Genomic DNA, 13135 nt, shown 5'->3' with positions numbered 1-13135 from the left:
ATTAAGCAAACTTAGTTCCTAAGAAATCCATTCACAATGTTCCAGAATGCATAAAAACAAACCTTACATTCATTGATAAAAATAGTATGACATCACCTTATGAATATTAATGAGCCATACTGAACACTGTGCAGACGATAATCACGTTTTCCTACTTAATTTAACCACCGGAAAAGTTTCATTCCAATGTGCACCAAAACCATAAAAGCTTGTTCAGTATGAAAAACTGTAAATCTACACTCATAAAGTAAGGTGTTTTTGTGGCTATTCACAAACTAGAAAATTATCTACCAGCTTCCAACCAATCACAGTAAAGTTAAGAACAACCAACGGCAGTTGCCATCTTGGATTTAATATAAACAGTATCTGACATGTGTACTTATAGAACACACGTGTGTAAAATGTCTTCTCTACACACCAGTAAATTTATACCTCGGAAATACCTCTAAATCCAGTTAAAGTTATGAAAATAAATGCTGAAAATATAGGACATCTAAAGTAGAGTAGCTCAAAGGTAAGCCTGACGAAAATCACCAATTTCTGGGGACATTTTCATCACGATGGGCACTATTAAGGATTTTAAAAACAACTATAATTTATTCATTTAAAAGTACATGTTTTTTGTTCTTTCAGTAACTCATTAACTCATTAACTCATTACGTGTATGAGGTTAACCAAGGTGTATTTTTAATGATAATGAATGAGTTGTTAAAATATAAATGGTTATGAATCACAAGTTGAATATTCATTAGACTACCATATTTTGGTACATGTATTAGAAGTATATTAGTTTTTTTGTTTTACCCATATACACCGATGTGTGTAGAACTGTTTACTCAGTACTTTCCTGAGTCCTGTGAAAAAAATCACAGGACTCGGGGAAAGTACTGAGTATGCAGTGCTACACACATCGGTGTATATGGGTAAAAACCAAAAATTAATATTCTTTATCCCGATGCAAATTTAACATCTGTTAAATCGTTTGCAGTACCCGCTGCTAAAACATAGGATTCGAACTGCCTCTAGCTACCGGGCAATCTCGGTGGTCTAGTTGGTATGACACTGCTCTAGAATTGCAAAGGTCGTGGGTTCGAATCCCAGCCGAGTAAAATGCCTGTGACTTTTTTCACAGGACTCGGGGAAAGAACTGAGTGTACAATGCTACACACATCGGTGTATATGGGTAAAAGCCAAAAATTAATATTCTTTATCCCCGATGCAAATTTAACATCTATATTAGCAAATAATTGTTCAAATTTGATCAACGTTGCAGTGCTCAGTCCTCACAGTCTTTTTAGCATTTGGACAAGGTGAAGAAGACATTGAAGAAATTTCAGTGTTTAGATGTGGGAGGAGAACCTGAGAGAATTATTCCAGGGAAAACATACACTGGGAATAAAAACCCAATCCACATAGTGCCCCGGTGGGATTCGAACCCGGGGTCCTACAGGTGGTAGAAGGTATGGCAAGACGCCTGTAGGCCAACCTGACGCATACATGTAGTTTTCCCAAGATTCAACACAAGGTACAAACTGTCTGCAACAGAACACTAACCTAAATATTTAGCCTGTAGGCCAACCTGACACAGGTGGTAGAAGGCATGGCAAGATGCCTGTGGACCAACCTGACGCATACATGTAGGATCCCCAAGATTCAACACAAGGTACAAACTGTCTGCAACAGAACACTAACCTAAATATTTGTACTGTTTTAACAGATTCTTCTCTCAATCGAAGTCAAACTGAACTCCAACAAGAATGAAATCCAGGTGGTTCTTCTCAATGCGTTTTGAGATTAACTTGGTCCTTCTTGGACTCACGTTGACTTCATTCATGATGAGAATGTGGCGACTGGAGGAACCAAGAGAAGTTGTGTAAGTCAAGCTCTTTATAATTTATTTAGCAAACATTCAAGCTTGGATGCTCATGACCAAACATACTTGCACAAGCCAAAGTACCCCTACAGTATGTAGGACTCTTCTTCTGCACTGTACACACAGTTTTAGATATGAGGGCCCGTTTCTGGGGCGGACAAATTTAAAAGCTTCATAACTCAAATCTTACTTACAAGAAGCCACCATTTTCATCAGATTCATATTTCACGGCTCCATGGCAGGTTACATTTTTTGGCGGTTGGTTTTGAACGGGTGACTTACAAAATGTACCTGGGGCGCTAGTATGATTGAGAATCACAAACTCAACAAAAGGGGTACAGCGCTCCGGTAACTGGGTCTAAGCCAAGGGTATTTTGGAATGTTGAGTGTCTCCTTGTGTATAGCACCTTCAGTGTTAGTGTAGTACAAACTAAGTGACATGGATTCCTTGTATTATTGACATTCAATTAAGATCTCGCTGTTCAGAGCAGGAAGATGTATCCTACAGCATGGAGTAAGTTTGGGTGAGCGACCTGACTTGACTACACCGACTAGACTAACCAGAAACCATAGAGAACAGGGAGATTGACTATATCGTACAATGCACTGGAGCATTGTCTATATGGTCAACTCGTGAGGAGCTACATGTACGTCATAGTTTCTGGTCAGTCTAGTCCATCTAGTTGCTCACCCAAACTTGCTCATGTTGACAAACATGTACTTGATTTATCTTATCATTGCTCTGCATTATATTCTGTCAAGGAGGCTGTAAAAACATCTTGCCACAGCCTTATGTTTGTGGCATTATGCAGGCCTGATACTTCATGGAGGCAACAAAGGTAATTGCCTCCTCCATGCCCCCGGTCATTGGCCTTGGTGCCCTTGAAATGCTCCACAGTAGAAATTTGCAATTTCTTCATATGATGCCCATATCAAGGAGAAATTCCTTGGTGCCCTTCCTTGTGAAAAAAACGAAGCATACAAGCCTGCATTATGATTTATATTTTGTTAATTTAGGCCTGCTCGCTCCGTACATCACCACTTGCCAGATTTAATTTCTTGACACCTCTATTAACTTTTACTCCTCTTTCGTTTTCATCTCAAGGCGGTATTGAGACTTCTCTGTGAAGAAGGGTTCATTAATATTATTATTACATAGTAGATTACCTATAACAATCCACATTTATCTTTGGTCTGCAGATTTGATGAGTTCCACTTTGGCAAGTTCATCAATATGTATCTCAAGCAAGTGTTCTTCTTTGACATCCATCCACCACTTGGCAAGTTATTGCTTGCAGGAGCCGGCTACATGGCTGATACCAATGTCACGTTTCCCTTTGAGAGGATTGGGGATGGTAAGAGAATCATGTTTTTTTTAGCGACACAATCCTGAAACATGTTTTAGCTTTGTTCATTGGTTGAAATTTGGTGTGTGTGTTCAGTTAACCCTTTCAATACCATTGTCGAGTTTACTCGACCGCGCAATGCAAGCGCTTCCTTATTCAACCGTGCGCTGTGTAGTTGCTCCGTACCAATGTCGAGAAAACTCGACAGAAAAAAGCTTTGCCTTTGAGAGACTGTATTTGATTCGTTTGGCGCCCTCTGTTGTTAGGTTTTATATAGACGGGTTGCTTGTTTAGTAAGCATTGCAATGGTATGTACTGTAAATGGGGTCGCCATTGTGATTTTCTGAGAAAAGTACACCTCAAGATTTCACGCTTCCGTTTTTTTTTGGTCAAAAATCACCATCATGTCTGCTCATTGCACGGAGGTTTTGGCTTATATGTTTGCCTATAGTGACTCTGTAAAAAGACTTGGAAAGTTCTATCAAAGTATCTAGTGAACATTTAGCATCAAATCGTGGTATTTCGTCACCAGACATGCAGTCAGATGATGACAAAACCGGACTATGCACCAACGGTAGCTAACTGGACCAAGCACGTCACCCGTTCAACGCCGTGGGCTTGGGCGTGCATAGAGCGGGCCTTGGCCCACTCGTGCTGGTCGAAGAAGTGACCGTGGTAGCTGAGCACTTTTAACACAGATAAGATTTTTCAGCAAAATAGGTTCCGATTAAGGTACAAATGGAAATAGAAGCCTATAATAAAAACGGTTATATTTTCTGAGAAGTTTTTACAAACTTTTCTTGAGGAAAAATAGGTTGAAAATCTTGTTTTTCTTTGAGACAGAAATCCCGAATAAAAATAGAAGTATTTTTTTTTCAACAAGAAATCTTGCAAACAAAATTAAGATAAAATATATACAAATTTGACATCGTAGGAAAGGTCATTTTATATGCTACAAAGTGCATGCACAAAGTTTTTCCCAAAAATAATGTCTTCCCACAGAAAATCAAGATTGAAAACAGCACACATTGTAAATTGCGTTATATTTTTTTTAGTGTGAAAAAATACGGTACACAGCTTTGTGACCTTTGTCAACAATGCGGTATCCGGTTGGGCGCTTGCAATAAACAATGTGGTATTGAAAGGGTTAAACCTAAGTGACGAGGCTGTTCCGACCAAACAGTAACTGTTTCGCTCGGTCAGGCATGGTTTAAAGATGCATTTTGGGTACCCAAACCAGAAACATGTTTGAGCTTTGTTCATTGGTTGATTAAATTATGTGTGTTCGGTTGAACCGTAGTGACGAGGCTGTTCTGACCAAACAGTAACTGTTTGGCTCGGTCAGGCATGGTTTAAGGATGCATTTTGGTGACCCAAACCAGAAACATGTTTGAGCTTTGTTCATTGGTTGAGGTTTTTTTGTGGGTTCGGTTGAACCGCGACGATTAGGCTGTTCCGACCAAACAGAAACAGACTTGTTTGCTAAGTTAGGCTAGGTTTCAAGATAGCCGACACTTAAAAAACTTGTTCAAAGAAATTCTTAAAAAAATGAAATACCCTACAAGGGGTCCCTTAACTTTTTTTCCAATCGCCCGCCGGTGGAGTCAACCACAATTGTCGATCGCCCGCAGGGTTTTTCACTTGCCCACATGTATTTGTACACAAAATAAAAAAAATAAAAAAAACCAAAACCCCCCCCCGAAAATGAAGCCCTTAAAATTGCTTTTTTTGGAGGATTTTATATCTGAATTTTACCTTAAACTATCCCTATTCCATCAACAACAACTTTAATGACTTCATGGTTATGGGGTCCGTTGATTTGAACATGTTTTGAACTCAGTTTGCAACAAAATCTTCATGAATCAATGATCAGTCAACATCGCACATCTAGAAATAATTCAATGAACTTTACCTCGCAACGCCCTCTGTTGGCAAAAGTTGTCCATGTTATTGGAATTCCTCCAAGGCTGTACATTGTGCACAGTCTGCAGGCATTATGCATAACGTGCGGCAATTATTTACTCTGTTCGCGCATGTGTACTGCATTGAAGTCTAGTCAAGAACATCATGAATACGGAATTATCAACAACCATCAATGGCCAATCACAGCGTGCAGAGTGTTGGTCAGAATGGACTTTGGACGACTGTGTGTGTTGTATATGTGCTGTGCATACCAACTCCATGGACGTACCAGTGGGCAACCGTGTACATGTACTGTAAGGATACTCGGCACCATGTGGTTTGTGCATCGTGTTTTCAATTAATTGTACATGTTTTCTGAAACAAACGACAGCAATTCCGGTTCTGATCACAGCAAAATTAAATCTAGCAAGTATCTAGACTTGTCAAACTTACTAGTTTAACAGCTTTAGTAAAAGTTTTCTGTGGGATTTTGCCACTGAACCCTCATTTATATGTATAAGGAATAATTATTTGACTCAGGTTTTCACTTGCCCGCCGCTATTTTCACTCGCATTTGGCAACCGCTAATTTCGAACCCTGCCCTGAAGGTTGTACATGTTTATTTTAAAGGCAGTGGCCATTATGGGTTATTTCTCAAAGTAAATATTAGCATAAAACCTTCCTTGGTAGAGAGTAATGGGGAGAGGTTGATAGTATACAAATATTGACTGCTTCGAGTGATATGGTTAAAACTATGACTCCCGAGGTGATCCCCGGAGCGTTCTATTTTCGAAGCCGAGGGAAAACAGAACGCTACGGGGATCACCGAGGGAGTCATAGTTCTAACCATTGCACGAGTAAAAGCAGTCAATATTTGTTTTATAACACCCCAAACATTTCTAAATACTGTACTACTATTATTAAGTTACAGACCTGAAGGCTACAATCAACGGACGACGCGAGTACAGATTGCAAAAACTTTTACTGTGCTGCATGTAGTGTCGTGCAATCCGAAATGGTTACAGACTATTAATTTATAATCCTCATATACGCAAAGGACGTCTGGGTACTGCACGCGGTGTGCTAGTCTTTGGACTAACGCACGGCAAATCGAAGCACTATCATACAGCCGTCGTCTAGCAAAACTAAGACATGTCATGTGACGCGCTCTAAACCAATGAGCAGGCAGAATACTTGTAAGGGGTGTTATAATATAAAACATTGTGAGAAACAGCTCTCTCTGAAGTAACATAGTTTGTGAGGAAGAAGTAATTTTCCACGAATTTGTTTTTGAGACCTCAGATTCAGAGTTTGAGGTCCTGAAATCGAGCATCTGAAAGCACACAACTTTGTGTGATAGGATGTTTTTTCTTTCATTAATATCTCGCAACTTCGACGACCAATTGAGCTCAAACTTTCACAGGTTTGTTATTTTATGCATATGTTTAGAGTGAGAAGACTGGTCTGTGACAAAGACCAATAGTGTCCACGGTGTTTAATTGTCTTTAAGAATTACGTTGATGCAATTTCAACAATATTTCATTTTTTTACATCGCAGAATACCCATGCGATCTGCCGATTTGGCATCTGAGATTGATTCCAGCGTTATGTGGGAGTCTACTAGTTCCTATTGTCTATTTGATTATGACTGAGATTGGCTACACTGATTGGACAGCAGTACAGGCTGCAGTTCTCGTATTGTTTGGTAAGTATTGTTTATATATTGAGATTATTAGCAATAGACACAATTAGGCAATAGACTCAGACTTCATCACTTATACGCCTCTCTTAATATTTATGCATGACGTCATAATTCTTACCCAAAATGAGGCTATGGGCGCACGTTCCCCACTTGCAGTGGCTGAATTAGCATTGTGACGTACCTCATGCATAAATATTAAGAGAGGCGTATTTTGGTTGTTAAGCAATAAACACCTTATTCCTACATTACAAAACATTTGATTATAAACACAGCTAGAAGTGTTTAAACATAGGTGTGGCGCTAATATACGCATAATGTAAAAAATACACCGATAGTCATTGACAACTAGTGCAGTGGTTGAGCATTGTGTCCATTTTGTCACTTCGCTAAATGGACATGAGAAATCAAATGTTTGATAGATTTTGCAATATTTGGCAATTGGAATATTTATACAAACAGTGACGTAATGCTACATGGACGAATTCAGTTTTAGAGGGGGTACTGTTCATACTGGTTGCACATGTATAAACAGAAAAGGGTGACTCGGTCGCCTTCAGCTCGGTCCTTTATCGCAAGGTTTTTAAACGAAAGTTCAAGACCAGTTTTTTGGTCATCTGCATTTGTTGAAAAATTAAAGTTAATAAGTTTATAATATCTGGCACTAAGAGCTGGTGGACCAAGGTCCTAGCTTTTTAATTTCAACCAAATAAATCTTTAGTTGTTCCTCAGGTGGGAACAGCCAAGGATTAAACAAACTATGACCTTGGTCCATCAGTACTTAAAACAATCTTCAGTTGTTCCTCAGGTGGGAACAGCTGAGGATTAAACAAACTATGACCTTGGTCCATCAGTACTTAAAACAATCTTCAGTTGTTCCTCAGGTGGGAACAGCTGAGGATTAAACAAACTATGACCTTGGTCCATCAGTACTTAAAACAATCTTCAGTTGTTCCTCAGGTGGGAACAGCTGAGGATTAAACAAACTATGACCTTGGTCCATCAGTACTTAAAACAATCTTCAGTTGTTCCTCAGGTGGGAACAGCTGAGGATTAAACAAACTATGACCTTGGTCCATCAGTACTTAAAACAATCTTCAGTTGTTCCTCAGGTGGGAACAGCTGAGGATTAAACAAACTATGACCTTGGTCCATCAGTACTTAAAACAATCTTCAGTTGTTCCTCTGGTGGGAACAGCTGAGGATTAAACAAACTATGACCTTGGTCCATCAGTACTTAAAACAATCTTCAGTTGTTCCTCAGGTGGGAACAGCTGAGGATTAAACAAACTATGACCTTGGTCCATCAGTACTTAAAACAATCTTCAGTTGTTCCTCAGGTGGGAACAGCTGAGGATTAAACAAACTATGACCTTGGTCCATCAGTACTTAAAACAATCTTCAGTTGTTCCTCAGGTGGGAACAGCTGAGGATTAAACAAACTATGACCTTGGTCCATCAGTACTTACTGCCAGATTGTTGTACCAAATCCAATTGGGATACATGTTTCTAAATGTATACCCTGTAGTTACTTCCATTGTGTTTGGTCTCCCCTTTTCTGATTTCAATGCTATACGGTTTTTATCTTCTTTTGTTTAGTAACTTTGGTCAACTTTCAGAAATGTGAGCGCCCACTTTTAGTCTTTTTCGCTACTGGTTGTATACATGTGTAATTTTTTAAACTGAATAATAAACCTGATTAAATTGAATTGATTGAGTCACCACTCTTTTATGCCCTTAGTAAAGCAACACCCTTTTCTTTGCAGATAATGCATTAATCACAGAATCTAGGTTTATTCTACTGGACACGATGCTTTTGTTCTTCACATTCACTGCATTGATACTGTTGTTCAGGCTCAGGAAGATGAGACAAAGGTGAGTTTTTAAATCAATAGGGGTCTAATTTCATAAAGCTGTTAAAGATACTGGACACTAATTGGTAATTGTCAAAGACCAGTCTTCTCACTTGCTGTATCTCAACATATGCATAAAATAAAAAAAACTGTGAAAATTTGAGCTCAATCGGTCATCGAAGTTGCGAGATAATAAGGAAAGAAAAAACACCCTCAAGTGTGACATGAAGTTGTGTGCTTTCAGATGCTTGATTTCGAGACCTCAAATTCTAAATCTGAGGTCTCAAAATCAAATTTGTGGAAATCAGTACTTCTTTCATGAAAACTTTGTTACTTCAGAGGGAGCCGTTTCTCACAAGGTTTTATACTATCAACAGCTCCCCCTTACTCACTACCAAGTAAGGTTTTATGCTAATAGTTATTTTGAGTAATTACCAATAGTGTCCACTGCCTTTAAGCAGAAAATACTGCTTAATAAATTGTTTTGCTGAGCACAACATTAGAGGTGCACCAGAACTGTAAACTTTATAGAATTTTGGCTGTTAACAGTTTCTGTTAAAGACACTGGACACTATTGGTAATTGTCAAAGACCAGTCTTCTCACTTGCTGTATCTTAACAATGCGTGAAATAACAAGCCTGTGAAAATTTGAGCTCAATTGGTCGTCGAAGTTGCAAGATAATAATGAAAGGAACGAAGTTGTGTGCTTTCAGATGCTTGATTTCGAGACCTCAAATTCTTAACTTGAGGTCTCGAAATCAAATCCGTGGTAATTTATTGTTTCCCAAAAACTACGTCACTTCAGAGGGAGCTGTTTCTCAAAATGTTTTAACTATCAACCTCTCCCCGTTACTCACTACCAAGTAAGGTTTTATGCTAATAGTTATTTTGAGTAATTACCAATAGTGTCCACTGCCTTTAAGCAGAAAATACTGCTTAATAAATTGTTTTGCTGAGCACAACATTAGAGGTGCACCAGAACTGTAAACTTTATAGAATTTTGGCTGTTAACAGTTTCTGTTAAAGACACTGGACACTATTGGTAATTGTCAAAGACCAGTCTTCTCACTTGCTGTATCTTAACAATGCGTGAAATAACAAGCCTGTGAAAATTTGAGCTCAATTGGTCGTCGAAGTTGCAAGATAATAATGAAAGAAACGAAGTTGTGTGCTTTCAGATGCTTGATTTCGATACCTCAAATTCTTAACTTGAGGTCTCGAAATCAAATCCGTGGTAATTTATTGTTTCTCAAAAACTACGTCACTTCAGAGGGAGCTGTTTCTCAAAATGTTTTAAACTATCAACCTCTCCCAATTACATATAAGCAAGTAAGGTTTTATGCTAATAATTATTTTGAGTTTTCTGTGCTTAGCATGTTTTTTATGCGTTCAGGCTGGATGAAATTAGGCCATGGTTATAGACAAATTAGCTAAGGTTGTGGTACTCAGACATCTCAACCCAGCTAATGATATCAGTGTGAAAAGTCCACTTCTGCATATATTGATGAGTACTAAGTATTGTTTGAAGCTTTGCAGAGTATACTGTTTGAAATGTCAAGACCACAGCTTGTGGTACTCAGACATCTCAACCCAGCTAATGATATCAGTGTGAACAGTCCACTTCTTCATATATTGATGAGTACTAAGTATTGTTTGAAGCTTTGCAGAGTATACTGTTTGAAATGTCGAGACCACACTGGCTCTTTTCAGAGCCAACACTCCCACAAAAGTGATGTACACATGGTTGTACCCGCAAGTTAACTGTTTATTTATAGTTTCTGCCTGTGTATGATAGTGTTGGCCTAGGATCTTGGCCTAGGGGTTAAGCCAAATATTATTTGATGAATTTGATTGCATTGTCGCATTTATATATAGATGGCATTTCGGTTTCACTTGGCTTTGCCTCGTAAAATGTAGGAGTCTAGATTTCACCTTGTAATTATATTCTGCATCAATGCACTTCATATGCATCACTTATTTGAAGCAAAGAGCACAACGACATTGTTCAATTTGTGTCATTATGCAATTAGTTTTAATACATATTAATATATTTTTATTTGTAGTTTCTGCCGTCGATTTCACAAAACTCTTCCTAACTTATAACTAATCTTAGGACTTAGGACGAGTCCCAACCCTGCACTGTAGCATGCAGACCTTAAGATTAATCCTATGTAAGGACGAGTGAACTCGTCCTAACTCGAGATTTGTGAAATCGATGGCCGGGCACCTCTGAAAAACAGTGTTTCACTGATAGGTCTCCACAGAGTAAATAAGAACAAAACTAAAATAAATAACTCTAAATAAAATAGGCCAAGTTCCTAGGCTCTGTCCCATCTAGACTAGGTCCCTGTCTTTATCCGAAAGGATAAAGGCAGGTCCCAGCTTCTTAGATCAGTGATTCCATTAGATACACGGATAAAGGCAGGTCCCAGCTTATCAGATCCAGTGATTGCATTAGATACAATAATATTGGATAAACGTGCACAGTGACATGAGCTTTCCATAGATGCCCAAACAGTTCATTCCTGTCACGTCCGCAAAAGAATTGGACTGTAGACATCCAAATCCATTGTTCTTAGTAATGTACGCATGTCCAGAATTAAGTCTGCTGCCACCTAGCAATTCAAAGTCTCCCATTGGCATGCAGGTTCTGAAGTTTGACATTTCTGTTGTTTAATTTTCTATTTATAGGTGTTTCAGTGCATCATGGTGGTTGTGCATGTTCTTATTGGGCATAGCAATAACTTGCGCAGTAAGGTAAGTTGTAATGCTATTGTTTGGGTTTTTTTATATAAAAAAATTCCTGAAACTGTATATAGTCAGCTTAAAGGCACTGGAACTCAGTTTAAAACAAAAGTGCCTGACATCAGAAACCTCATCATTACACAAACCTACAACCTATCTGAATTCCTATTATAAATCCCGTCATCCAAACACAGGTAACGCATCTTTAACAAACGCTCAAATTTGAACAATAAAAACCAATAGATGGAAATTAGCATCAGGGATAAAGAAACATGAATTTTGGTTGTACCTGAATACACCGATGTGTGTTAGCAATGTATACTTGGTACTTTACCGAGCTCTGTGAACTTCCTCTAGCTGCCGGGCAATCTCGCTGGTCTAGTTAGTAAGACACTGCAGTTAGCAATGTATACTCGGTACTTTACCAAGCTCTGTGAACTTCCTCTAGCTGCCGGGCAATCTCGTTGGTCTAGTTAGTAAGACACTGCACTAGAATTGCAAAGGTCCTGGGTTTGAATCTCTTCTGAGTAGTATGCCTGTTTTACCCATATACACCGATGTGTGTTACCACTGTATACTCGGTACTTTACCGAGCTCTGTGAACTTCCTCTAGCTGCTGGGCAATCTCTTTGGTCTAGTTAGTGAGACACTGCACTTGAATTGCAAAGGTCCTGGGTTCGAATTCCTCCTGAGTAGTATGCCTGTTTTACCCATATACACCGATGTGTGTTAGCAATGTATACTCTGTACTTTACAGAGCTCTGTGAACTTCCTCTAGCTGCCGGGCAATCTAGTTGGTCTAGTTAGTAAGACACTGCACTAGAATTGCAAAGGTCCTGGGTTCGAATCTCTTCTGAGTAGTATGCCTGTTTTACCCATATACACCGATGTGTGTTAGCAATGTATACTCGGTACTTTACCAAGCTCTGTGAACTTCCTCTAGCTGCCGGGCAATCTCGCTGGTCTAGTGAGGCATTAAAAAAAATGTTATGTTGGCGTAACAGGCCCTGAATAAATAGGCAAGATAGCTAGGTTTTTTTTTTCTTCTTCCCTTCCAGCAACGAAAATGACATGTTTTGTAATTGTAAAGCTGGCAGTTTACACAACAACAAAAGAAAACAAGGCTACACACAACAAATAGTATATTTTTAAACTCTTGCGACATTTATTTATTTGTCTTAAATAGATTTTAATCATTAAATTTCTTTCCTTGAAAAAATAAAAATATTCAGGGTCGGCCGTATTTGTAGGGTCGGTCAGGTTACGCCAACTTAACATAAATTTGTTTATGCTTTGGTAAGACACTGCACTAGAATTGCAAAGGTCCTGGGTTCGAATCTCTTCTAAATAGTATGCCTGTGATTTGTTTTCACAGAGCTCAGAAAAATACAGAGGATTTAGTGCTTACACAGATCAATTACAACTAGTTGTTAATTTAAAATGGTCTCTTATTTTGACCTAACAGATATTTACATTGTTTATATTATTTGCAGTGTGAAGTACTCTGCCATTTTGATGGTGAGTCTTATATACCTTGTGGTGGCGTATGATTTCTGGCAGCTCGTAGGAGATCACAGTCTTTCAGTTGTGAGTGTTAAACATTTTATGACTCAATTTTGGTATTGTATGGCGCCATTGTTCTCTGTTCTGTAAACTTGGAAAGCTTAAACTGACCAGAAATTGTTTAACCCCAAATCTGAAAATTTCTGCCTTCATC

At 38.7% G+C, this 13135-nt stretch overlaps 1 protein-coding gene across 1 annotated transcript in view; it reads left to right on the top strand.

Moving 5' to 3' along the window:
• LOC139949997 (protein O-mannosyl-transferase 1-like) overlaps nt 1–13135 on the top strand; it is an 86703-nt gene that overhangs the window by 17939 nt on the left and 55629 nt on the right. The window contains exons 3-8 of the mRNA XM_071948618.1: nt 1718–1873; nt 3074–3228; nt 6680–6826; nt 8587–8695; nt 11365–11430; nt 12912–13005. Coding sequence (XP_071804719.1) covers nt 1758–1873; nt 3074–3228; nt 6680–6826; nt 8587–8695; nt 11365–11430; nt 12912–13005 — 687 coding nt within the window. The 5' untranslated portion in view covers nt 1718–1757. The remainder of the gene's footprint in view (nt 1–1717; nt 1874–3073; nt 3229–6679; nt 6827–8586; nt 8696–11364; nt 11431–12911; nt 13006–13135) is intronic.

Source organism: Asterias amurensis, chromosome 2 (assembly GCF_032118995.1).
Source record: "Asterias amurensis chromosome 2, ASM3211899v1".
In the NCBI taxonomy this organism is placed as follows: domain Eukaryota; kingdom Metazoa; phylum Echinodermata; class Asteroidea; order Forcipulatida; family Asteriidae; genus Asterias; species Asterias amurensis.
Note: the sequence above shows the minus strand (reverse complement) of the source record. Positions and strands in the feature narration are given on the sequence as shown.